This window comes from Hemiscyllium ocellatum, chromosome 5 (assembly GCF_020745735.1).
Source record: "Hemiscyllium ocellatum isolate sHemOce1 chromosome 5, sHemOce1.pat.X.cur, whole genome shotgun sequence".
NCBI lineage: Eukaryota > Metazoa > Chordata > Chondrichthyes > Orectolobiformes > Hemiscylliidae > Hemiscyllium > Hemiscyllium ocellatum.
Genome location: NC_083405.1, coordinates 58422031 through 58449269, shown reverse-complemented (window position 1 = coordinate 58449269; position 27239 = coordinate 58422031). Strand labels below are relative to the sequence as shown.

Here is a 27239-nt window from a genome sequence, read left to right as displayed (position 1 = left end):
CAAGCACTTCCAGAATAAATGAATTGGGTTTGGACTTCATTTCATTGGATGTTATTCTGTTCCTAATCTCACAAGAACTCATACTTCTTGCAAAAGACATTTGAGTTTGTTATTTTTGTGGATATTGTTATTTTTGCAATACCTGACTTTTGTGATGCTAAATAAATATCTTATTATCCATGATATCTTCAAATGCTCCCATTTAAAGTATCCACACAAAACCCACGTGATATGAACGTTGGTTACAGCACAGCACTGCCATAGTGCACTAACACCTCATGGTACTAATGTCTGGTCACTCTTAAGACATCTGTCAAGATATGACATCTGAGTAAAAGCAGAAAGTACTGGAGAAATTCAGCAGTTCTGGTAGCATCTGCAGAGAGAAACACAGTCAAAATGTTGAGTCCAATGTGACTCTTCTTTGCAACACTCGCACTTTCTGTTTTTATTTCAGATCTCCAGCGTCTGCAATATTTTTGCTTCTATACAAAGTCAAAGTGCTGTGTACTGAAGTCCTTTGTGAAAACAAAAAGATTGAGAGGGAGCCTGAGGAATCTCCTTTGACCCTGTTATCATTAATCTTTCAATGTTTTAAAGTGTGCCGAGACTGTTAAATTGCCTTGAAATGCTTAAACACCAACAGGACACTGTTGAACCTGTGACAGACAGCATTTTGTGCAGCTTTTCTATGCAGATCAATGTGCTTTGAAGGATAATGGACACATGAACTGCCCAGTTGTACATCTCTGAATGTGGAATGGCAAAGCACTCCCTTGTAAGGCTGATACATTCAACGAATCTTTTCTGACAGAGATGTGGGGAATCAGCAGTTATTATGGAATCTCATTAGAACAATCCCAGCATGTTGCTTTTGGCCTTACTGTTGTCCACATTAAAGTGAAATGCCGTAGTTGCAGACTTCAATGTCACATTTCAGGGAAGCCTGACATCTGAGGCACTCTGCTGTCAAGGAGTCAGATGCCTATGAGAATTGAGTAATGCTCAGTTATTACAACTTCTTTTATCCTTGGGTTGTCTGAAGCGGCTCATTGATCACATGGGCGTAACTCAATAGGATTTGACAGCAGAAAGTATAAAATGTAATTATTGTAACACTGGAAGTCAACATTTATTAACAGAAATGAAAAATGATTGATAATGATGTTTTGCTTGTGCCTCCTATGTGTCCTCAGAATGTTTTCTTCCTCTGCAGGCCCAGTGTCCACAATTGAGTTGGAGAGAACTTGCTCTATGGTTGGCCTGGTTGACTTTGATGTTCACAGTGTTGTTGTCTCCTTCCTTTGGGCTTCGGGTGCCGAGGCCTGCTGAAAATTGCCTGCCCAGATGTCGACTCACTCTTGTTGGCATGCCCTCTGGGAAATTCGAGACTGACAATAAATGCTGGCCTTGTCAGTCAGCAAGCCCCCACATCCCATTCATGATGAGAAACAATTCCCTCATACTTGGTTCCAGCATAACAATGGCCTGATATTTCTGTAGGCGAAAGTGAGGACTGCAAATGCCGGAGATTAGAGTCAAAAGAGTGGTTCTGGAAAAGCACAGCAAGTCAGGCAGCATCTGAGGATTAGGAAAATCAATAGGGCTTTTGTCCGAAACATCAATTTTTATGATATTTCTGTACCCAACTTGGCAGTTTGCCTGAGTATAGGGCCATACCTTCTACCTAGTGCTGATCTGGTGCCTATTCTTCAATGGTTCTATGAGGCATTACCCTGGGGTAATTTACCCTGGGGCATTTCTTCCACAAACAGCCATGGAGGCATTTCAGTGATATGCTTTCAGGGTTGTGCTCCTTGAGTCTAATCTTGTGATTTCCTGCTGAAGTGAAAGTTTCTGAGCTGGGGGAGGGTGCAGGTGAAAGCCTTGCCATTGCATTCTCTGAGGGTTCACTGGCTTCAAAGATAGAGCTGAGCATCTCTGGCATTGTCCTGTGCAGGGGAGGGTCACTGGAAGTCACTGATGCCTGCATAATGGAAGAGAAGGTAGTCGCTGTGAGAGGGGGAATATCTTGCACAGATTATGAATGATGGTGGATTTGGGCCAATACAGCAGCACAGCTGAATGAAGCTCACTGGTTTGGGGCCCCAAATTGTGACTCCTTGTTGCTACATGAGTTGTCCTGCTCTTGTTCAACCAAATCCATGAATCTCTGTTCATTGTGAATAAGGAGCTTGCTGTCCATCATTTCTTGGCTAGTCTTGGACCTTTCATATTGGCTATGTACCAGTTTATCCTACAATGAGATGAAGGCAGGGATTGAGCCTGATGGGTGTGGATAGAAGAGAGTTAACAGTTATACATGAGTTAGTGAGGTGGTGAGGTCCCCCCAGTGTATGAATAAGAAGCACCGAGGGCAGGCAAGGTTAACAGTTTTGGAGAATGATGCAGCTGAGAGCCTTTGAGCAGAAATGATGCTTGCAATGCTAAGAGTTACAGTCACCGGCTTTGGGAAGGTATGTGTCAATAGCAGTGATTGAATGTAGTGGATGCAGGAGTGTAAGGTAACAAGATGATGGTGGCACTTATCTTTGTAAAGTGCAGATGATCATTGACTTTCCTCTTGCACTGCTGGGCATTACTTTCAATGCAGTACTCAGCACTGATCCAGACTGCTATATAAAGGCTGACATTATCTGGTGGTAAGGCCTCCTGGGCAGCCTGCAGGTAAAAGGACAGCCTTCCTCCCCACCATACCATCCATCTGCAGCTCCAGGTCCCTGTATGGATAGTAGGGACGTAACTTACTTTCTGGGCCATGATCTCAAAGACAGTGGTTGAGCACCACAGAGTGCAGCTAGTCTTTCAATATCATGCTAGAGATATATACACTGGAAAGTCCTAACAGTGATTAGTGGTGGTTTTGTGAGTACATGTTAGCAGAAAGATGGTGGTACTTATCATTGCACAGCATGGGAGGTCACTAACCTTCTTTCTATTGTCCCTTTCCATACGGAACACAGCACTGATCCATGCTGCAATTCTGTCCATACGGCTAGATCTGTTGACATGGCTTCCTTTGGCAGTCAGCACTGCCTGTTCACCACTCCATCCACCAGCACCTCCAGGTGGCTGACCTTGGAATGGGAAACCATTTTTATGCAACGCTTCCAGTGTCAAGCTGTGAGAATCTAATCTTGCTTTGTAGCATCTGAAGTGGTATGCAGCTTGAATTACCATATGCTGTGATGGGTGTGTGAACCAGAATGTTCCGGCCATGGCGAGTACATGCCTGAATCTCAGTTGCATGATTTATAAAATGAAAGAAGATGATTGCAATGAGAAAACTTGTCCTGCACCCGAGTGAATTAGATTTCGTGAACCCCTCTCATCTGCACATTTTACCCATAAATGGGAGGTTCAGTCGGTTGTTGAGAATTATGACCAATGCAACTCATGTAAGAAAGTGAAAAAGAGATGTGTAAAATTCAAAAACCACCTTTGTGCAAGTATGCATTATCTATGGCTCACAAAGCTTAAGTTATCTATGGAACAAACCCAGAATACTAAGGCATACCTCAATTGAAACACATATCATGATATGGTGATATGTGACATAATCAGACTTTTTTTTAATGAGTGCACCTCATCTGAACCAGCTATGGTAGATTCATAGAAATTAACCATCATCTAATTCATTTCAAAGTTGACCCCAGGGCCAGTGTTACTGTATTGTGTGAACAAAAATGTTTGGTTGAAGAAAACAAAATTACAGCATCTTATCATACAGAGAAGGTCATAGTCATAGAGTAGTACAACTTGGAAACAGACCCTTCAGTCTAACCAGTCCATGCTGAACATAATCCCAAACTAAACCAATCCCACCTTCCTGCTCCTGGTCCATATCCCTCCAAACGTCTCCTATTCATGTACTTGTCCAAATGTCTTTTAAGTGTTATAATCATGCCCACATCCATCCCTTCCTCAGGATGTTCATTCTACACACGAATCACTCCCCCCACCTGTAAAAAAATTTGCCCCTCATTTCTTTTGTAAATCTCTCTCCTCTCACCTTAAAAATGTGTCCACTAGTCTTGAAATTCCCCATCCTAGGTAAAGATACCCACCACTAACTCAATATATATGCCTCATGATTTTACAAACTTCTATAAGCTCACTTCTCAACCTCCTACCCTTCAGTGAAAAAAGTCCAAGCCTATCCAGTCTTTATAACTCAAACCTTTCATACTCGACAACATGCTGATAAATCGCTTCTGAACCCTCTCCATCCTATTAATCTCACAAATTAAAGGTATATAAAATGTATCTTTGAGGCACAGAGGTTATTGCTATATTGGAACGACATAGGCCATCCAGAATCTGCAGAGTCCATTGCTAAGCAAGAAAAGATGTTTCATTCTGAATCTCCTTCATCAAGTACAGGAATTCATAAACAGAGGGAGGAGTAGTTGCAAGAAAGAATCACCCAAAACTATTTACAGACAAAGGTAAACACAGCACAGATTATAACATCTGAAGTGGGAGATAGCACGGGGCAGGATGACACCAGGCACACTGTCACACAAGATGGTCGTGGAGCCATAAGTTGGCCACTTGACACACAATATGGAGAGAGACAGCAGAGAAAACAGACACTGCCTGGGGCCACCACAATGCCAGCAAAATGCACTCATAACCTAATTGATTAGTTTAAGGTGGGTGGGGGAGAGAATACACGAGTAGCGTACACTGCCCACCGAAGTGTCCTGGGTCCAGCCAATACCTTTGATAGAAATGCAAACTGATACAGATTCAATACAAAGTGTTAATAGCCAGGGCTGCAGTAATCATCCTTCTCAGGAAGAGTGATTAGCACCCATTACTACAGCAATGGACGCCTGAGCAGGCACTGAAACTGACAATGTCTGCACTGAAACTGACAATACTGCGCTGAAATGAACAAAGGATGCTCTGGAATTGACAATGACTGCATCAAAACTATCAACGATTCTGCAATGTTTACAACAAACAAACTATGTTACAGAGACAATAACCTCATCACTGACCTATTATATCACAAGATGGATAAAAGTATCTTGACATGTGCTCCACGTTCAGAGAAGAATCGTAGCTAACCACAGTGCTGTTGGTGTCTTTCTCTCCCCAGAGCTCTGGTATTTCCTTGTACAATAAACTCTGTCTTTAACCCCAACTCTGACTCTGAGGCTGATGCTTTTCTTCACATCATTTTAAGAAAAGTTGCTAAAACTAAGAGAATTCCTCATCTTTTAATGGGACAAGTAACCTTTCAATGATAGGACATGTCTAATCAGGTGTAGTGTCACAGTGACTAACCCAACAGAATGGAGTTTAGGCATAGTCACTGCACCAAAACCTAATGGTTCTATCAGAATATATGTTAATTCATATACCTCAATAAGACAGTGGCTAGAAAAATCCACACATTGTCCAGTAGCCATCTTGTGTGGCAGTGGCCAACTTATGGCTCAGCGGTCATCTTGCAGATAAAAAGTTGTCCAAACTCACTAAGAGGATGATCATCACTAAACTGGATTTTACCAGTGGTTTGTGGGCAGATCTGTTCCATGAGATGAAAAGTCCAAATTGTTGGTGCATTCATAACTCCATTTGGGAGATGGTGTTTCTGTAGATTGCCTTTTGAAATCACACCAATTCTAGAAATCTTCCAATTTTTTTTCCCAACAAGGGTTGGGTAGCATTACATGTCATACAAATAACGAAGATGAAGATGTCATCTTAACTCATGCAGAAAGTTATGATCAGAGGGTACACGCAGAATTTAAATGATTGCAGTTAGAAAGGCTAAATCTCACTTTAAAATGTGAGTTCTCCAAGGATTTTATTAAATTTTTGGGACATAACACTGACAAAGCTGGCATAAAGCCACATCTTCAAGGATGATAAGAAAATTTTCCTACTTCAAAAATCAGTAAAAAACTTACAAAGGTTTCTGGAAATAGTAAACCAGAGAATAAAAAAAAACTTATCTCACTTGGGAACTATGTCAAAGCCCTTGAAACTCAAAAAGGCTCAAGAATGGTATTAGGACACACATCATGAGGTCAAAGTCATGATGACTTATGTAGATATCTTGGCTCAATATAATCCATAATTCTTGACTCTTATCCTGTGGATGCCTTAGCCACATGTATTGGAGTAGTTCTCTGCCAAGAGCAGCTGGCATACTGCAGAAAACCAATATATTATCCATCCAAATATGCAGTTATTTAAAAAAAGCCTCATGGTTTTGACAGCCTGCAGGAAATTTTCAGATTGCATCCTGGGTCTCATTGGTCTTACAGAGACCATTGGTAAGCTTTTGGTCTCACTGTGAGATTAAAAAGATTTGACCAAACAAATTCTTCCTTGAATACAATCTTTGTCTTTGTCTCATGAGATTTGCATATGAGAACAAATACATGCAAATGAAATTACAAATATCAGTGGAAACTCTCCACACAGTCTCTGCTGACAATGTCTACCAGAAAGTCAGAGTCATGAGATGTACGCAGCACGGAAACAGACCCTTCGGTCCAACCCGTCCATGCCGACCAGATATCCCAACCCAATCTAGTCCCACCTGCTAGCACCCGGCCCATATCTCTCCAAGCCCTTCCTATTCATATACCCACCCAAATGCCTTTTAAATGTTGCAATTGTACTAGCCTCCACCACTTCCTCTGGCAGCTCATTCCATTCACGTACCACTGTCTGCGTGAAAAAGTTACCCTTTCGGTCCTTTTTATATCTTTCCCATCCCACCCTAAACCTATTGCCTCTAGTTCTGGACTCCCCCAACCCAGAGAAAAGACTTTGTCTATTTATCGTATCCATGCCCCTCATAATTTTGTGAATCTCTATAAGGTCACCCCTCAGCCTCCGACACTCCAAGGAAAACAGCACCAGCCTGTTCAGCCTCTCCCTGTAGCTCAAATCCTACAACCCTGGCAACATCCTTGTAAATCTTTTCTGAAACCTTTCAAGCGTCACAACATCTTTCTGATAGGAAGAAGACCAGAATTGAATGCAATATTCCAACAGTGGTCTAATCAATGTCCTGTACAGCCTCAACATGACCTCCCAACTCCTGTACTCAACATTCTGACCAATAAAGGAAAGCGTACCAAATGCCATCTTCACTATCCTATCTACCTGTGACTCCACTTTCAAGGAGATATGAACCTGCACTCCAAGGTCTCTTGTTCAGCAACACTCCCTAGGACCTTACCATTAAGTGTATAAGTCCTGCTAAGATTTGCTTTCCCAAAATGCAGCACCTCGCATTAAACTAAATTAAACTCCATCTGCCACTTCTCAGCCCATTGGCCCATCTGATCAAGATCCTGTTGTAATCTGAGGTAACTTTCTTTGCTGTCCACTAAACCTCCAAGTTTGGTGTTATGTACAAACTTACTAACTATACCTCTTATGCTCACATCCAAATCATTTATATAAATGATGAAAAGTAGTGGACCCAGCACCGATCCTCGTGGCACTCCACTGGTCACAAGCCTCCAGTCTGAAAAACAACCCTCCACCACCATCCTCTGTCTCCTATCCTTGAGCTAGTTTAGTATCCAAATGCCTATTTCTCCCTGTATTCCATGAGATCTAAAGATCTGTGAGATGATAAAGAACTTGTCAATAAACTCAATTCAAGCAACAAAATGTTGGGGCCAGCAACACAAACAATACTTAACATCAGAGGGAAGCAGAAAAAGTATCCCTAATGTCTTGCTACATGTCAGTATATTATCGAAGGATTACCAGTAAACAAACCTAGTGGCTTAATGATGAATATCCATTTTGAATGCAAACAACATTTCATTACTGCTCGGAGGAAGGATCACTTAACTGAAAGGTTAAACTCTGATTTCTCTCAACAGATGCCAAACCTGCTGAGCTTTTCTAGCAATTTCTGTTTTTATTTCACTACTGTTGACAAAGTTAACCCTCCTGATTTAAGAACCATATATCATCAAGATACATCAAAAGCAAATGGGCATGACCAAATATCGATCTGGAGCTTGAACTCCAGTCTGGTGACAGAATCAGTAAACAGATAGAAGATATTAGAAATGATTGTCAAACATGTGTCATATAAAGTCCTGAAAGAAAGGAACTCTATTGACTTCCACTACCTTTCCCACTAGAACATTGAAACAGATAGGGACTGGCCTGTTTGTGTTTGAAGGATACGCTTATCTATTAAGCATTGACAGATCAAAGTAAAGAAAGTATACTCCATCAACATGGATACAGTCATCAACATCCTTCATTAAATAATTACCACACATGTAACCTCAGATGTGATTATACCTGATAATGGTCCACATTTTAATTGAACAAGTGTCAGATTTAGACATTAGTCAAACATCCAGATTGACTGCTGTTATAACATCAGAGACTTGGCAACCAGAGAATAGTGGTGAATCTAATCTACCATATTTGAAACATTGTGTGAAGGAAAAAAACACTTTGGTGGGAGGGTGAGTTGGTGATGAAGGTGATCATATATAAGGCAGTTAGTGTCTGAAAATTTAACTGAATAATGATATAAGTTTCATCTATCAGGATATAAAGAACTGATCCTGGGAGGAGCAAACAAATTGTTCCTAAATTGTGTACCAGAATAACTCAGCAGCAGTAATGTGTTCCAACACATAACAATAACCTGAGTTACAAAGGACTCTCGTGTATTTCAGATATAATGTAACCAACTATTAAATATGACGTAATAAACCTATTTTGTTTATCAAGACTGAGTTTAACTTCTGTCAAAGACTTGATGTGAATATTCTTCTTCACTTGGTAGCAGTAACTTAAACTAATACCAGTTAGTCGAATTGGTGGCAGCGAATTTACCCACGGCTTTCCAGATGATTGCTGAAAATGTGTTGCTGGAAAAGCGCAGCAGGTCAGGCAGCATCCAAGGAGCAGGAGAATCGACGTTTCGGGCATGAGCCCTTCTTACATTTCCTGAAGAAGGACTCATGCCCGAAACGTCGATTCTCCTGCTCCTTGGATGCTGCCTGACCTGCTGTGTTTTCCAGCAACAAATTTTCAGCTCTGATCTCCAGCATCTGCAGTCCTCACTTTCTCCTTTCCAGATGATTGCACAGGCTGTGACCACAACAAATACCATGCTGGCAACATTGGAATCTGAGAATATAGCACGTTGACAGTGGTGAGGATTTTGCTGTATATAGTAGGATCATACCTTTATTTTATAATCTGTGAATTTATTACAAAATGTATAGTTGGACCAAGTTCGATTGGTTTCTGGATGCTTGAACCAGTTCCCAGTTTCATCACAGTATTTTGTAGCCTTTTCTGAAAAAAAAATATAAACCATTTTACAAACAAACAGAAGCTAAGACGATGTAGAACATGCAATCTTCTCCTGATAATCCCAACTGTAAACAAAATAGAATTATCCAATTATTTGAATTTAGCAATGTAAATATTTTAAGAAATGTGAATTTGAAGCTGCAACTTGAATGATTTGAGAAATTATATGACCCAACTTTGAATTAAGGGATGAGGTAATATTTGCATTGGCTTGTGGCTTTACAACAAGGAACGGACTTTATTTTTACCCAAACAGAACTTCAGTATGAAAGGGATTTTTTTTTCAGCTCTACCAAATTTTACACTTTGCAAACTTAGCTCAGCTGAATAGTATTTGGACATAGACACTGGGCTGAAACAATCTCATCTCTATAAGTTTACATGATTTTGTATTGTTTCTCTTACGGACATTTCTAATTGCCACTGTTGACAATATACAGGCATTGTCACTTCCGCTGAAAACTTCAGGATCTTCTTTTCACTGTCTTATGTATCAGTCAAACTGTACAATTTCTAGATCTTATTATGAATAAATCAAGAGGAGAATAATTACCTGTAGCTTAATTTTACCCCCGTAAATGGACCAATGAAGAGACATTTTGAAGATTCATGTTTATTTCAGCCTTTGTTTAGAAGGAACTTTGGCAGTGAACTCTTGCTCAGGGTGGTTCTGCTGGTGATGTTGTGAGTTTATCTCAGCAAGTACAGAAGTGTTAATACTGACTGGTGCACAGTACCAATGAACACTTGCCTCCAGACTGAGAAGCAACTGTTCACCACTGCTTCCTGTTTTCTCTGCAGTCAAGAAATCTTAATCCAAGTTGCTCTTCTAGATTTAATTCATTAAGCTTTAATTTTGCTAATAGACATATTACATGGCACATTTTCAAAAATGTTTTGGCAATCCATTTGCACAACATTTTCTCCTCTACTCTCAATAATCATCATTGTTACTTCATCAAAGAACACAATTAATTTTGTCAAATCCATTTTGCCTTGAACAAGTCCATGGTGACCTTCAATTATGAGCTTCTACCTTGCCATATGTCAATTGATTTTGGTCCAGATTATTGTCCTCAAAGGTTTTCCTATGACTGATGTTGGACTGGTTGACGTATATTTGAAGATTGATCACTTTGCTCTTTATTTAAATAGAAACACAACCGTAAAGGCACCCACCACCTTTAAAAGCATAACCATTAGGTTTCTCCTACTATCTAATGAGAATTAGAAAATTGTGGCCATTGCCATCAAAAATTCAATCTTCCTCCCCTCAGTAACTTCAAATGTGTCCCATCCCAGACTGGATCACTTTCTTTTTGCTGACTACCAACATTTTAATTTCTTCCTTCTTATTCATGTTGCAGAGTAATATAATGTAACAATATATAAGAATGTGTGATGATGTTGGTGTCATAATAATGTTAGTACTATATAATTATATGTAGAAAGAACTAGAAAGAAGCAAAATCTGCACTTGAGTTTTGAAGTAGTGTGTGTATCTATTTCAACTGTAAATAAAGAGTTCTTAGAATTCTTAGAATTAGGTTTATTGTCATATGTACTCCAGTGAGTACAGTGAAAAGTTCACAAGTTACCACTTACGGTATCATCGTAGCTACAAAGGTACCTGGGTACAGATTCTTGCACACAAGTCTTTTACAGAAAGTACCACGGACTCAAAAAGCAGTGCTTGGGACACTGATTAGAATAACCCCATACCCACAATAAAACACAAAAACATTCCAAAAGTAACCAAAATCAACAACTGTAGTCAACAATTAAGTGGTTGAAGAAGCACAGAGACATTTTTCAAGACTCAGCAAGAAATCGGGGGATGTTGCAGGTGCAGGAGAAGACTGAGAAACAGACTGGAGCCATATTGCACAACAAACACAGCCAGAGTCAAAGGAGCAGCTCCAGTGCTCAGTCAAGTCATGGAGACTAATTTATCACTCTTAGAGCTATTGCAGGCTAATGACTAATATCCCCAGACTCAGAAGTGGGAGGTTTGAGAGAATTACAGTTTTATTGAATAGCCCCCGGCTTCAGCTACAGAGGCTAAACAATCCAGGTCAGTGCCTTACTGTATGCAATGGGAACAATCATGATGTAGTTGCCGTAGAAGGTGAAATAATTTAACAAAGGCCAGTATCCCATCACCATGTCACCATTTATTTACACAAGCAGAGTACATGTCACTGACCCAGTTAGCATGGAGCTGGCTTCTAGAGTGAGAACCTCTGATATTCTTGCTTATATCTGTCAGCCAAGGCTCCGTGATTGGACCAGGTTAATAGCCCCAATCAGGGAACTCATATTCTATGAGGCCCACTTGGCTGACCTTGTTCCAATTACTACAGAGGACAATAATAAAAATTCAGAGTCATACGAAGAAGTGTTGAGAGCATTTGATATGCACTTCAGCATAAGGGCAAGTTTAACACTGAAGGATGTAAAATTTAATCAGAGAATAATAGAGTCCTCAGGAAAGCATGGATTTGTTCACTAATTTTCCCAGTCCAGCAAAGAATTTCACACATGAAGGACTGAAGTCAGAATTAATTCACAACCTGATGGTGATGTGTGTTTCAGATGGCTCTGTCAAACCGGTGAGGATTTAATGCTAGAGAAAGCATTAGCCAATGTGAGACAAACTAAACTTCAGAGGCAGAATAAGGTTTTGTTTGAGGGGAAGTAAAATCATATATAAAATATCAATTGTGGTGAACCATGCTTAGGATGCAGTGAAATGGCCAGCCAGCCAAAATGGAGAAAAGCATGCCAAGTGACACGTCAAAGTGTTAGAGAAGTGAAGGGAAACACACAGACAGACTTTCTGGTCAACGTATGGAGTGTAAAGGCATAACTGTCACACAGTGGGATAGATTTTTTAAAAAATGCATCATTCCTGTGCATTAAAATGAACGAACATGAAACCAAAAGCGGATATTAAGGAACTGAAAGTTGAAAGTACAGTTACATCTCAGTGTTATCCGAATAATTTAAATGGTTTCAAAAGATTAAGTTGCAGCAGCCCTCAATGATGCAACAGGAGGAAAGCTTAATTACACCCTTTCCAGGTTATATTACTTGGAATAGCATCTGCACCAGAAATGTTTCAAAGAACATTGGAAGGCAATGCAGAGCTAATATTGTCAACATACTAATACATCAATCCACAAAAGAAGAACATAACCAAAGAATTAGAACAGTCATCACTCATCAAAATATTTCAGAATGTATATCTCACGTTGAAAGAATGGTAAGTTTGTACAATGGAGAATAACATTTCTTGGACACATAATCCAGTCATTGAAATCACAGTAAAACAAAAGTCAACAAAGAATTTCCACTGCTAAGGAAAATTATGGAGCTGCAATGATTTCTTGTGATGAAAAACCAAGTGAGAAATTGTTTTGTCAAACTTAAAGTAGATAAGTCTTTCAGATAGTTATTATGCTAGGGTGAACAATGGTTTTATAATTATCAAAAAATTAGAAAATGCATTTTACAAAATCAAGTTACTCCTGATATTTTCAGAACACTTTGAAAACTGTAATCTGCAACTATAATCCATAGTGAAAGCAGACACATCTTCAAAGGGTTTGGGATTGTGTTATGGGGTGGTGGGGTGGGGGGGGGGGTGCTTAGGGTTTTGGGGCAGGACTCTTAGGGGGGAAAAAAAGGAAAGTGTGTACCAATCTGCCATGCTTTTGGATCACTTGCTTTAACAATTGTAACAATTGAAAATGAGGATTTAACAACAACATGGGCATGGAAAGAAAAAAATCGATTAAGTACTGAACTCCCAGTTTAAAATAGAACCAAACCATAAACCATTGGTTTCTCTTCTGAATAAAAACAATAATTAGGATACTGCTCAGGACTCAATGTTTCAGATTGATGTCAGTGAGGCATGGCTGAATATATGGATATATGAATATATTTGGATAAGCACCAAATGACAACAGATGCATTGTCATGGATATCAATAAGTGAAATAAAGAAAGTCAATTCAGGCTTTAAAGAAGAAGTCATGCCTACATATAAGAATGAATAGGCATAAAAAACAACAAACAGACTAGAAATGTAAATAAATAAATTTTACCATAAACATAGATTTGGAATCAAAAAAATGGAGAGAAAGAATAGCCATAGAAAAATGCAACAACTGAGACTGTATTAGATTGAAACAGACCAAGGGATAATAAGGTGAAATCGTAATGCTTCGATAATATTGTGTAGGAAGCCAGTAGAACTATGCAACCATTTTTCAGAAGAATAAGCGTAAGAAACCTCTACAATCAAGGGATGGAAGAGAGCAAAGTATCACAGATCTCAGAATGAGACTAAGTCTGATCAAGGAGGTTGGTCACTGCACTATGAAGACTAACCCTGTGAATTATAAGACTTGGTGTTGGAGGGAGGGGCATTGGAAGAAATTGTTCACTGAGATGTTAAAGACTTCAGAGGGGGATGTAGATCAATGAGAGATCAGTTGAATATGTAATGATGATAATGTATAATAATTTCATGATGTCAGTGTCACATTCTTATATACACAGAACTAGAGTCTTGAGAGAATGTATGTGTATGTGCTAAACGGTAAATAATGAGTTTTACAGAATTTCAGAAAGTGCCATGGAGTCAAGAGACAATGCCTTGGAGATTAATTAGAGTTAGACCCAGACACACAATAAAATAATTGGTATCTGATCCATTATTGCTTCTAATTCCTTCATTGTTGCATTGGCAGAATCGTCTTCTCCAGCAAAGATACATGCAGTGTTACCTTAGTGCCTTAATTACAGCTTCTGTCTTCAAAAGGATGGTCCTAATTGAGCCCACCCTTCTTTTAACTGTCCTCTTTCTTTTTAATTGCATTTTGTTCTCTTTTTGAAAATTGTTCTTCTGATATGAGGAGATGCTTTTCATCAAAAAAAGGAAATGATAGTAGAAAGGAAAATACTGACAACCAGTAGCTTGCTATTGGAGAGTGGTGCTGAAAATGTGTCGCTAGAAAAGCGCAGCAGGTCAAGCAGCATCCAAGGAGCAGGAGAGTCGACGTTTTGGGCATGAGCCCTTCTTCATGCCCGAAACGTCGACTCTCCTGCTCCTTGGATGCTGCCTGACCTGCTGCGCTTTTCCAGCAACACATTTTCAGCTCTGATCTCCAGCATCTGCAGTCCTCACTTTCTCCTATTGGACAGTGGTGGCATTTATAGCAGGAAGAAACCAACGGATACCTGATTTTATAAAGTGAAATAGTGCTGACTGGAAATTGAATATTGTTTTCTTTTGGATATTATTAAAAAATGTGTTTTATTCACCTTAGTTATTCAACATTTTCTGTATTTATATTTGTGCAGCAATAAACAGGATTCTTTTTCTTTTTCCAAGCCAATTCAGATCCTATTTGCCTGGATAAATAACGTAATACAAATTCACATAGCTTTATCAGCAATTCTGCAGCAGGGAAAAGGAAGCCATGATCATTAACTGCAACATCACACACAGTGAGCCACCATAGATATCGAAATTTCATGAATTAAATTAGCATAGATATATAATAGATTTTTTTCAGAAGTGTGACATATTTAGGCACTCAACTCCATAAAGGGCTAATTGGAATATTATGCAACATAGGCCTTCTGCTGCAGTTTAGCAATGCATTCCAATGTTATTTCAACCATTCTTTCAAAAAAAAGGTAATGATTTCGTTCAGTAGGAGCCATCTCCGTTCAGAGACTACAGTCAGTACACGGGAAATCTCAGTCTGGAAGCATGAGGGATTTTTTGATTTCATCGGTAAGTTCTCAGGAACAATTTGCATTTTTGTGGTTGACACAGAAAGAAATTCCAGAGATACTTCGCAAGAATATAATCAGTCAGTAATCAGAGTCAAGCCAAACAAGGTAATATTAAGAAAAACCAAAAGAGCTGCGGATGCTGTCAATCAGAAACGATAATAAAAATTGCTGAAAAAGCTCAGCAGCTCTGATAGCATCTGTAGAGAGAAATCAGAGTCAACATTTTGGGTCGAGTGACCCTTCCTCAGAATGGTGATATTAATCAGAATGTCAAACAGATTGGATAAAGAATTGGATGTAAAAAAAGAGACAGACTTGGGAGGAAAAGAGGTTTAGGATGCAAAATCTAATGTATAGGATCAAGAGATTTTTTTTAACCTTACTTGCAATAATGTGGATAAAATGGATAATATCTCAGAGTTGGAGCAATTATGATGTTCAGGTCAGTGTAAGGATGGAGAATATAATGGAGAGGTGAGCTCATGGAGGAGTTAAAACACAACACTAAGAAGTTTGGGCTTGAGGGATCAGTAACTAGGATAGATTATAGAGCACAGGAGCAAGTGATCTATAGAGGTTGCTATAGCACTGCTAATTGTTTAGGGTGACCTTGGGTAGAAATTGAGAAGACCGTTTTTATATTAAATTGTGTTTCTTTCTAATTTAAAATTCGTGTTTAACATTTACTTTTGCAAAAGCTAGCTGAATAGTGTTATTTTTCTCTTCCTTTCAAACCTGAGTTCTTTCTATTTCACCTTGGCTCACAGTTAATAATATGTTTCTGACAGTTTTTATGATTTTGGTGGGGATCAATAAGATGCTCTTTTTTAAGGAATGTATAAACTGAGATATTTACTAAAAGCAAGATCTACATGTTAAAACTAAAACATTTTAACGTTTTTATTTAGACATTTTAATTATTTAACAAAACTATCAAAGAACATGAATGCCAACGTATCTTAAACAGTCAGTTGCATTTAATGTACACAGTTACTTACACTAATTACCCACCAGTGACCATAAGGATCATTTCTTAGACCTCAGGGCTTCACAATATTTATTACTATTTAGATGAGGGAACTGAATGTAATGTCTTCCAAATTTGCAGATGATACAAAGTCGAGTGGAGAGTGATCTGCAGGGAGGATGCAGAGATGCTCTAGTGTGATTTGGCCAAATTGAGTGAGTGGGACATGCATGGCAAATGAAGTATAATGTGAATAAATGTAAAGTTATCTACTTTGGTACCAAAATCGGGCAGGTGGATTATTATCTGAATGACAATGGACTGGGAAAGGGGGAGTTGCAATGAGACTCGAGTGTCCTTGTACACCAATCTCTGAAAGTAAACATGCAGGCAGTAAAGAAAGCAAATGGCATATTGACCTTCATAGTGAGAGGATTTGAGCAGGATGCCTTGATGCAGCTGTACAGGGCTTTGGTGAGAACACACCAGAGTATAGTGTGTAGTCTTGAAAACTTTCAATGCTTGGCCTCAACTGCTTTCTGCAGCAGAGAATTGCACCAACAAAAGCATCGGCAGGTCGAGGTCTGCTGGAGTTGCCCATGAGTGAAGAGAATTGTGAGTTAAGGTAGCAATTTCCACAGTCAGAATCATGGTCTTCATGTTCATAGCAACCAGATAAGATAATGAGGTGCCTCATAGAAATGTTAGTGGGAAAGAGCAAACTTGTTATTTAGTGAAGAGTAGAAGGGAAAATCTGATCCCACCATAACCAAAGGCTTAAGTAATTCCCATTAAATATTATACATGTAGGTATACAGAAATTATAAGTGCAACAAACATCCTTTAGACAAATTGTTATAGATGGTAGAGAGAAGCTCCCATCCTGTCAGCAGGGGGAATTAAAGGATGAATGGTATAACATCAAGGACCAAATGATGTATAACGCAGAGTAAAGGACACTGAAAAACAAATAGCATTGTAAGGGGCAATTGCAAAACATTACTTAGTCATTATGACCTTGTGTAAATAAGTAATCAGAGCTTCACAAGGTACCAAACAGCACCCACCTCAGTATGATGCAGCTGACAAATATCTGGGGTGGGGCACAATGGTCAGAGGAGAGGTGGCTAGTGTTGATGTTAATGTTGCTGTAATCATTGTAATGCAGAGTGTGTAAATATCCTGTACTTTATTGGGAGAGGGGCAGAGTCTTGGAATCTGTCTGCAGTGACCTTCTCCCAGCTGCGTGGTAACGAGCTCAGAATAAAGATTGACTTGTGCTGCTGAACGCAGGACTTAGGACGTTTTAAAATTCCTCTCCAACAAGGTCAAAATATTGAATGTTTTAGGAAGGGGTTAGATGTAGTCATTAGGGCCAAAGGGATCAAAGTTTATGGGGAGAAAGCTGGAAGATGTTCCTGAGTTGGATGATCAACCACGGTCTTGTTGAAGCTTGAGCAGGCTCAAAAGGCTGACTGGCCTACTCCTGCTCCGACTTTCTATGTTATACTTTAAATAAGTAGACTTCCGAATGCAACTTCCCTGTACACTCAGTTATTAAATTGCAAATCAAATATTAATCAAAAAATGAGAACATTATTTACTCAGTCTTCACAGTTTTAAAAATTCACGTAAATGTTGCGTTTCTTTGGAGATTCTGCTTATTTCTGGTGACATGTATATTCATATCTCCTCCAGTCAATCCCACAGCTGTACTCTTCCCATTTGCACAAGTTTACTGTTTTAGGTGTAGTCACCTCAGCTTCACATTCTCCTGGTTCTAATATTCTTAAGATCATAAGACGTTGAACAGACATAAGCCTTCAGCCCATTGAGTCTGGTTCTCTATTCAGTCCATAGAGTCTGGAAACCATTCAATAAGATCATGGTTGACCTAATAATCCTCAACTCCACTTTCTGCCTTTTCCCCATAAGCCTTGATTCCTTTATTGATTAAAAATCTGTCTATCTCAGCCTTTAATATACTTAACAGCCACAGTTGCCTGCAATAAAATCCAGAGATTCACTAGCCTTGAAGAGAAGTTTTTCTTCATCTCTGTCTTAAATGCGTGACCCTTTATTCTGAGATTATGCTTTCTGGTCATGAACTCTCCCACAAGAGAAAATAACCTTTTCATATGTACACTGTCAAGTTCCATATGGATCTTTTATATTTCCTTTATGGTTGTCTCTGATTCTTCTTTAGGCCAATGAATACAAGGCCAACTTACTCAACTTCTCCTCATAAGACAGACCCTCCATACCTAGTGTCAGTCTAGTGAAGTTTCTATAGTTTTATCAAAATCTTCTTATTTTCATATTCCAATCCCTATAAAACAAAGGACAACTATTTGCGTTCCATAATACCCACTGAGCTTGGATGTTAGCTTTTTATGTCTCATGGATAAAAAATCCTAAATGTCTCCATTCCCTAGCTTTTTTGCAGTCGTTCCCCATTCAAATAATATTCAGTCCTTCTATTATTCCTGCCAAAATGCATAATCGCGCATTTTCTTACATTTTATTGCATTCGCCAAGATTTCGCCCATTCATTTCAATGTTGTTTTTTTAAACATTATGAGTTACTTTTGTCATCCTAACTGCTTGCTTTCCCATCGATTTTTGTGTCATCCGCAAAGTTAAATATAGTAGGTGACATGGCATTCCAACTGGACCTCTATCAATAAACACATTCACTTGGATCCCTTTTACCACCCCCCTGAGAAAAGGAACAAGAAATTACATAATTACAGGAAATGACGTCACCACAGGAAATGACATAAGCAACCCAAGGAAACCCAAACATATAAATAGAAAGCAAGAAACAACAGCATTGCTTCGACCGGAGGCTCACTGAAGATGTTACCTAATATGGTGATGAAACATCTGAAAATGAACCATCCTGCTCAGGGAGCAAACCTACATCCATAGTACATACGCTTCCATCATCCATTCATTTATATACATTTTAAATATTGTGGCCCCAGAACTGATCCTAGTGGCACACCAGGTTGTCACTCTGAAAATGCACCCCCTTATCCCAACTCTGTGTGTTCTATTTGTTACCCAAACCTCTGTCCATGCTAATATACTACATCCGACACCATGGGCTCTAATCATATTAAGTATTCTAATATGTAATATCTTATTAAATGACTTCTAAAAGTCTAAATATGTTAAATCCACTACCTCCCCTTTATCTATCCCAATTGTAACTTCCCAAAGAATGCTAGTAAATTTGTCAGGCAACTCTGATGTCAGGCTTACCAGTCTATTCCCTGGCTTTTCCTTACCACCTTTCTTAAATAATGGCACCACATGAGTCAACCTTCAGTCTTCCAGCACCTTGCCCATGGCTATTGATGACGCAAATAACTGAGCAAGGGGTCCAGCAATCTCTTCCTTAGCTTCCCATAGAGTTCTGGGGTACACCTGATCAGGTCCAGAATCTAAAGATTCTTTAACCTCTGGAGTCTTACAGCTAATATCCTTTGTCTCTTTTCAGTTGCCTTTGAATCCTATGGGCAGCACGGTGGCACAGTGGTTAGCACTGCTGCCTCACAGCGAAGGAGACCCAGGTTCAATTCCTGCCTCAGGCGACTCCCTGGGTGGAGTTTGCACATTCTCCCCGTGTCTGCATGGGTTTCCTCCAGGTGCTCTGGTTTTCTCCCACGGTCCAAAAATGTGCAGGTTAGGTGAATTGGCCATGCTAAATTGCCCCTAGTGGTAGATGAAGGAGTAAATATAGGGGTGTGGGTGGGTTGCGCTTCGGTGGGTCGGTGTGGACTTGCTGGCCGAAGGGCCTGTTTCCACACTAAGTAATCTAATCAAATCACTTTTGTAGAGATCTTCCATTATCAAAGGGTTGATGTTTTGCTCTTATATCAGGTCATTCCCCTGCTTTGAAAACCTGCCTTGGGAGAATGAGGCCTGCTATTTGGAATTTGTGTGGATGTTGGGTTTCCGGAATAGACTTCCCTGGAATGGAAGTGGAGCATACTGGATCCATAGGTGGACTAGGTGGTAGACATGTTTTGGTGTATCGGCACTTTGTTGAAATTGTAAAGAAATGCAATTTTTAAAACAAAAATCCCTCCAGCTTCACCCTTAATACACCCTTACTTCCACACACACTTACCATCTCTACCACACCAATCCAAACCATCTAATGCCTTATGCACAAACCTCTTATCTGCCTCTAGACTTTATTGCAAGCTTTACCAATGTAACCATTCTTGGATGTAGGTTTGCTCACTGAGATGGAAGTCTTGTTTTCAGATGTTTCACCACTATACATTTTCAGTGAGCCTCCAGATGAAGCACTGGTGGTGTAGCCTGCTTTCTTGCTAACTATTCTCTTACGACTGAAAAACCAACTCCCGACCAACTCATGTCAGGAAAGGGTAGTGGCAGGGGCAGGTATTGGAGCCAAGCTTAGAAATTATATTTACTTAACACCAAATTTGCTTCGCCTCTTGTGGTGCACACTCAGTGAAATTAATATTCGAATGAGAATCAGGTTGCCTTTCTGTCTGTGCACGCGTATGTGCAGACATGTGTACGTGCACGTGTGTAACTCATTCTCAGTTTTATGATTCTCACTCGCTCACTCTCAGATATCCACTGACTTCACTAACCTCCTGCAGCATTGGTAAAGATCCATCAGCAATTAGGCCCTATTGTGAGCCCTTTGAAAAGCTCTAGTGAAGTGAATCCTGCCGAGCTCATGCAGAGCTGTGTGCCATTAAGAGAAGGTATTAACTGGAGTGCTAAGGTTGAAAAGGGCAGAGCTGGTGTCATATCAGCAACACTCAGTGAGCATTTACACTGCATGATGCTGGTGCATGTTCCTTAAACCTACGCTCAGCAACTCAGTAAGATGTCAGAATTACTTTCATCATCAATATTAAGTTGCTTTACGAGGATACTACAGCATTAACATCCTCAAGAGTTATAAAAGGACTGCAAAGATACAACTCACTTACCAGTTTCATCAAAATCATTAAAATGATTGGGGCAGTTCTGCATGCTGAGGGTTCCAGCTGGTGTATCATCCCAGCATAGCCATCCATCCCAGGTTCGGTTACAGTATAGACCTGCCAAGTCAAAAAGTATTGCTGAATATCTGATACTATTTCTAACAAAGAAATTGCATTTATACAGTTCCTTTACTGAAATAAAACATTTCAAGGAGGAATTATAAAGCAACATTTGACACCAAACAATAAAAAGAAATTTTAGGGCAGATGAGAAAATTGAATCCCTGGGATTATGGCCTCGGCAGCTGAAAGCATCAACCTAAATGAGAAAACAATTAAAATTAGCAATTGTCAAAAGACCAAAATTAGAAAAGTGTGGACACCATGGGGGGTTGTCACAATTGTATAGTTGGGGTGAAGCAATGCCATAGAGAGATTCAAAAACAAGGACAGAATCTTAACATTGAGGCATTGCTTAAGTGGAGCCAAATGTTGTTCAGCAAAAACAATATTGATAGGTGAAAGGGACTTAGTGCATCTAAAGACACATATTACAAATTTGAATGACCTTAAACCTATGCAGCTTAGACCATCAGAAGCTGTACTGCATTACAAGGTGCACACAAATTGACTTGCGAACAGATTCAGGAATGGAACACATTCATAGCCGGGGACTGTCAGTATTTTCATCTATATTGTTCTTTTACTATCATAACCAACCCCAATGCTATTTGCTGGAGACAACTTTATCATCTGTACCACTTGCTCATCCTTTCCCCTTTGTCAACAGCATGAAATTTGGATTTTTCCAGGCCCCCTCAGTTCTGAACAACTGGACATGAAATGTTAAGCCACAACAGATTTGCCTCACCACAGATGCTGCTAGATCTGCTGAGTTTTGTTGCACTTTCTATTTTCATTTGCGCCATTTGCAACTTTTCAAGATTTTTTCCTTCTGAGACAGTAAACCGTAATTTGACAGTGTTCGTATAAAAACTAAATCTGCTTTCTTTTGGTGAATGCCCCCAGAGAGTAGCACCTCATTGAGAAATAGGAGAGAACGAGGCTCAATCCTGTGGAACACCAGAGGGAGCAATACAGGATCAGAAAGGGAAGCCTTTGAACCTGGATCTCAGGTTACAAATAGACTGACATGAAAAGATCAATATTAAGAGCAGTGTAGCTATTTCAGAGTTGGAATTGTAAAGCTAAAGGCACATACAGGGATAGGGAGATTTAGTAATTTACAAAGAACATAGAATGTAGAATGATACAGAACAGGAACAGACCCTTCGGCCCACAATGTTGGGCAGAACATGACGCCAAATGAAACAAATCCCATTTGCCTGCCCTTGGTCCATATCCCCTCATTTCTTGTGTTTCACGTGTTTATATAAAAGTCCTTTATAAATGCCGCTAATGTTCCTGCCTCCACCACCAGCCCTGGCAGTGTGTTCCAGACACCTACCACGTTTTGTGTAAAAACCTTGCCCCTTACATCTCCTTTGAACTTTCCCTCTCTCACCTTAAATGCAAGCCCCCTAAAATTTGCAAACAGGTTGGTAATTTTAAATTTGTAGTATTACTTCAGCAGGAGCCAATGATGGTCAGTAAGAAGAAGGCTGATAGGAAAAAGGGACTGAGTGCATCTAAGGATACAAATAACAGAGATTAGGATGACTCAAGATCATGGAAGGTTGAAATGTGAAAGACTGACCAGAAAAATGATGGAATAATCAGAAGGATAATTAACAGTGAGATGGAGAAGGTTTCAACTGTAGATTATCTGGTCTTGTGGTCTTGTTATCTGGACAGAATGGGGTCAGGCAATGTCACTGAGGTCAAAGTAGGTGGTCTTCGTCACGACGGCAGATGGTAATCTCAGAGGCAAATATGACACCAAAGTTACAGTTTGATTCAGCTTCAAACAATTGCCAGGGAATGGATAGAGTTGGTGACTAGAAAACAGAATATATTGCATGAAGAAGGTTACCTCAGAGTACAACAGGATCTTGATCAGATGGGCCAATGGTCTGAGGAGTGGCAGATGGTGTTTAATTTAGAAAAATGTGAGTTGCTGCACTTTGGAAAGGCAAATCAGAGCAAGTCTTAAACACTTACTGGTAAGGCCCTGGGGGGCTGTTGCTGAACAAAGAGACCTTAGAGTGCAGGTTCATAGTTCCTTGAAAGTGGAGTCACAGGTAGACAGGATAGTGAAGAAGGCATTTGGTATGCTTTCTTTTATTGGATAGAGCATTGAGTATATGGGTTGGGAGGTCATGTTGCAGCTATACAGGACATTGGTTAGGCCCTTTTGAAATGTTGTGTGAAATTCTGTTCTACCTCCTAAAGGAAGGATGTTGTGAAACTTGAAAGGGTTCAGAAAAGATTTACAAAGATGTTGGAGGATTTTAGTTAAGGAAGAGGCTGGGGCTGTTTTCTCTGGAATATCAGAGACTGACAGGTGGCCTTATAGAGATTTCTAAAATCATGAGGGGCATGGGATAGGGTAAATAGACAAAATCTTTTCCCTGGAGTGGGGAATCCAGAACTAGAAGGCATAGGTTTATGGTGAGAGAGGAAAAATTTAAAAGGGGCGTAAGGGACAACTTTTTCACACAGAGTGTGGTGTGTGCATAGAATGAGCTGCTCGAGGAAGTGGTGGAGACTGGTACAATGACAACATTTATAAGGCATCTGGATGGGTATACGAATAAGAAGGGTTTAGAGGGTTCCGGACCAAGCGCTGGCAAATGGGACTAGATTGAGTTAGGATATCTGGTCAGCATAATGTGTTGGATCGACAGGTCTGTTTCCGTGCTGTACATCTCTATGGGATGGGTAAATGAATAGAAAGGGTTGAAATGGATATGGGCCAAATGCTGGCAAATGGGACTAGTTTAATTTAGGATATCTGGTTGGCATCGATGAGTTTCACCAAGGGGTGGTTTCTGTGCTGTACAACTCTATCTTATATTTCCTATGACTCTATGACTTTGACCATTCCAACTAGTTTGACAAAATTTCTACTCATTTTAACTGGATGTCAGACACAAAGTCTTATAAGTTAGATACAGTAAAGAATTTGCATAAACCTGTTGCATGGTAAACCTATAAGTCACCACTGTCAGTGCGAAGACTAAATCTGTGTTTTTTGAACATTGTCACCAAGGAGGAGCAGATATTGAAAGTTAGGTAGATAAAGGCGGTGGGGGTGGGGGTGGGTGGGTGGGTGTAGGGGTGAGGGGCGGGGTGGAGGGGTTGGGGGGAAGGTGGTGGTGGCGGTGGATTAATATTGGATAAGGGAGAGAAAGCATTGTAACTGGTTCTGGTTCTCAGGTTACAATTTAATAGATGAGAACAGAACCAGGTGAGAGCAGTCTCATTCTGTTGTGGAGACAGTGGAGAGAGGGATGGCACAATCAACCATGTCAAAGGTTGCAGAAAGGTTGAAGAGGGATGGTTTACCTTTATTACAATCACATTGGATGTCATTTATGACTTTGATAAGAACTGATTCAGTATTGTTATGTGTGGGAATCTTGATTGAGGATTCTTGGAAAGATGGATACAGACTGAAGAGTTGACAACATGTCCAAGGAAATTGAAGAGGACATGGAGGTTTGAGATGGGTGGTGCATACTCCATGGAATCATAAGTCTTTTATTTTGAGGAGGGTGGAATGATAATAACAGCACTAAAGAGGTGATTGGAAGTACCTGAAGAAACAGAACCATAAATGATATTGGCTAAAATGGAACAGAAATTGAAATGTAAGCAAACATGTTTGCTAACTGTTGCCTCTTACCTGGTTTGTCATATAAAGGGTCCCTGACCATTTTTTCATAACATTTAAACTGTGCATCCATTATCTTTTGCATTATTAGGTCTTCTGCAGTTTCAACTGATGATGGTTCAGTTGTAATTTCATCATAATTTTCAGTGGATGCAATGCTTGACATATTTACCTGAGGTGAAAGAGAGGGTGCATTGTATTAAAGTGTATCTGTTAAATATTCATCACCTGCTAATTCTTCAAATTAGTCACTGAATCAAATCTCATTAAGAACCATGAAAATTGCTGGTATTCCTATCTAATATTGACTGCACAGCCAATAACATTCTGAGACATTGTGAAATGTATTTGAAATTGGCAGGATTGAATGATGCGTTGGAGTTGTACTGTCTTCTTCTCTTTGTTAACCCATTCACTTTAAACAAATAACCTGCTATCAACACATGCAGAAATACATTTCAAGTATGTTAACAGTTAACATGGGAAAAGTAATTTGAAGTTTGTGGTAATGTATTTCTATAAAAAAAAGAAATTCTGTTGGGAAGCCTCCTAAAATTTTGGAAATTATAATAAATTTAATAAATTTTAAGCTGCTTTAAATGTAAGTTGGCATTTAACACTTGTGTAATTAAATATTGCAAACTTTAACATGCTTAATTTGCACATTATTTCACTGACTGCCAACATTGGGACTTGAAATATTGTCAGGCCTTTGGTTTGAAAACTGTTGTTCTTGATTCTATTGTTGACACTGTGTGGTCTGTAAAGTCTCTCTATTTTGGGGTATCTTTTTGGGATGTCTTTGCTGGAGTTGTTGTTCCTGTTAAATCAGGTTATCCGTCTATCACTACATTCGGATGGCCATAATCACCTGAGCTTCTTTTGCAGCAGAGCTCTTCCCAGCTGAAACAGGCAGTTGACCCAAAATATCATCCAGTTGACCTAAACTTCATGAATTTGCATATGGAAGGCAGCTGCTCGGTTGAAACAGGCATTCTTATTTTTGTCATTTCTTGGATTTCTGAGCTATACAACTTCTCATTGACAATATATTGGATTTCTTTGCCACATAGCTTCTTCTTGACTATGCCCTGAATCATTGGATGTTAGTCATCTTTTCTCAATGTTGGCTCTCAAGGAATCACATATAGCCCATCTTCAATTTGTGTATCCAGATCCTTACTTTCAATGTGAAAATACATCTATGTTGAATTCTGTAAGCTCTCTGCTTTGACTTGTAGATTAGATTGAACATCTTCAGTCTCCCTTTGTAATTGTCTCACTGATTAATCCAACATGTTCGCATACTCAGTCATGTTATCTGAGGACTGCTGCTAGTTAGCTGTCGTTAGTGCTGATAGTTCTTTCTTAGAAGATGAATCATTTAAATATTCTGCTTGAACTTGTGTTGTTTCATCACTTGACATCTAATTTGAATCTTTTCTTATCATTTCCTCACCAGACTGTTGCTAGCTGGACAATTTTAGGTAAAGGTTTATCAGTTAGCTTAAATGGATTGTATTAATATTTAAAATCTGTCAATCTCTAAAAAAAACACAATGAACAAGCTAATAGACCAAGAAATAACAAGTGTACAAGTAACCATCACAAATAACAGACAATCTTACCACCGCCCCCTAGGCATTCAAGGGTATTACCATCAATGAATCCACCACTATCAACATCCTGGGGGTTATCATTGACCAGAAACTCAACTGAACTCACCACAGTGACTACAAGACCAGATCAGAAACTAAGAAGCTAGTAACTCATCTCCTCTATCCACCAACTACAAGGCTAATGTCAGGCGCATGATGGAATACTCCCCACTTGCCTGGATGAGTGCACCATCCAGGACAAAGCAGCCCATTAGGTTGGCACCATATCCACAAGCATCCACTCCTTCCATCACCATTGTTCAGTGGCAGCAGTGTGTACTATCTACAAGATGCACTGCAGAAATTCACTGAAGATCCTCAGACAGCACCTTCCACACACACAACCAATTCCATCTAGAAGGGCAGAGGAAATATGGGAACTCCACCATCTTCAAGTTCCCCTCCAAGCCACTCACCATCCTGACTTGGAAATATATTACCATTCCTTCACTGTCTCTGAATCAAAATCCTGGAACTTCCTCCCCAATGGCATTGTGGTCACTACGCAGTAGGTGGGCTGCAGCAGTTCAGGAAGACAGCTTATCATCACCTTCTCAACCTAAACTAGAAATGGGCAATAAATGCTGGCCAGCCAGTGACACCCAATCCTACAAATTGATTTTTTAAAAACAGCCTTTAGGGGAAGGAAATTCCAAGTAGTAACAAACACCT

General features: G+C 39.6%; 1 protein-coding gene across 1 annotated transcript in view; it reads right to left on the bottom strand.

Annotated features, from left to right (window-relative positions):
- Positions 1 to 27239, bottom strand: part of calcr (calcitonin receptor) — a 157685-nt gene that overhangs the window by 108012 nt on the left and 22434 nt on the right. Inside the window, exons 5-7 of the mRNA XM_060825461.1 lie at positions 24922 to 25067; positions 21120 to 21230; positions 9224 to 9336 (exon numbers count right to left, since the gene is read on the bottom strand). Of these exons, the coding sequence (XP_060681444.1) occupies positions 9224 to 9336; positions 21120 to 21230; positions 24922 to 25067 (370 nt within the window). The remainder of the gene's footprint in view (positions 1 to 9223; positions 9337 to 21119; positions 21231 to 24921; positions 25068 to 27239) is intronic.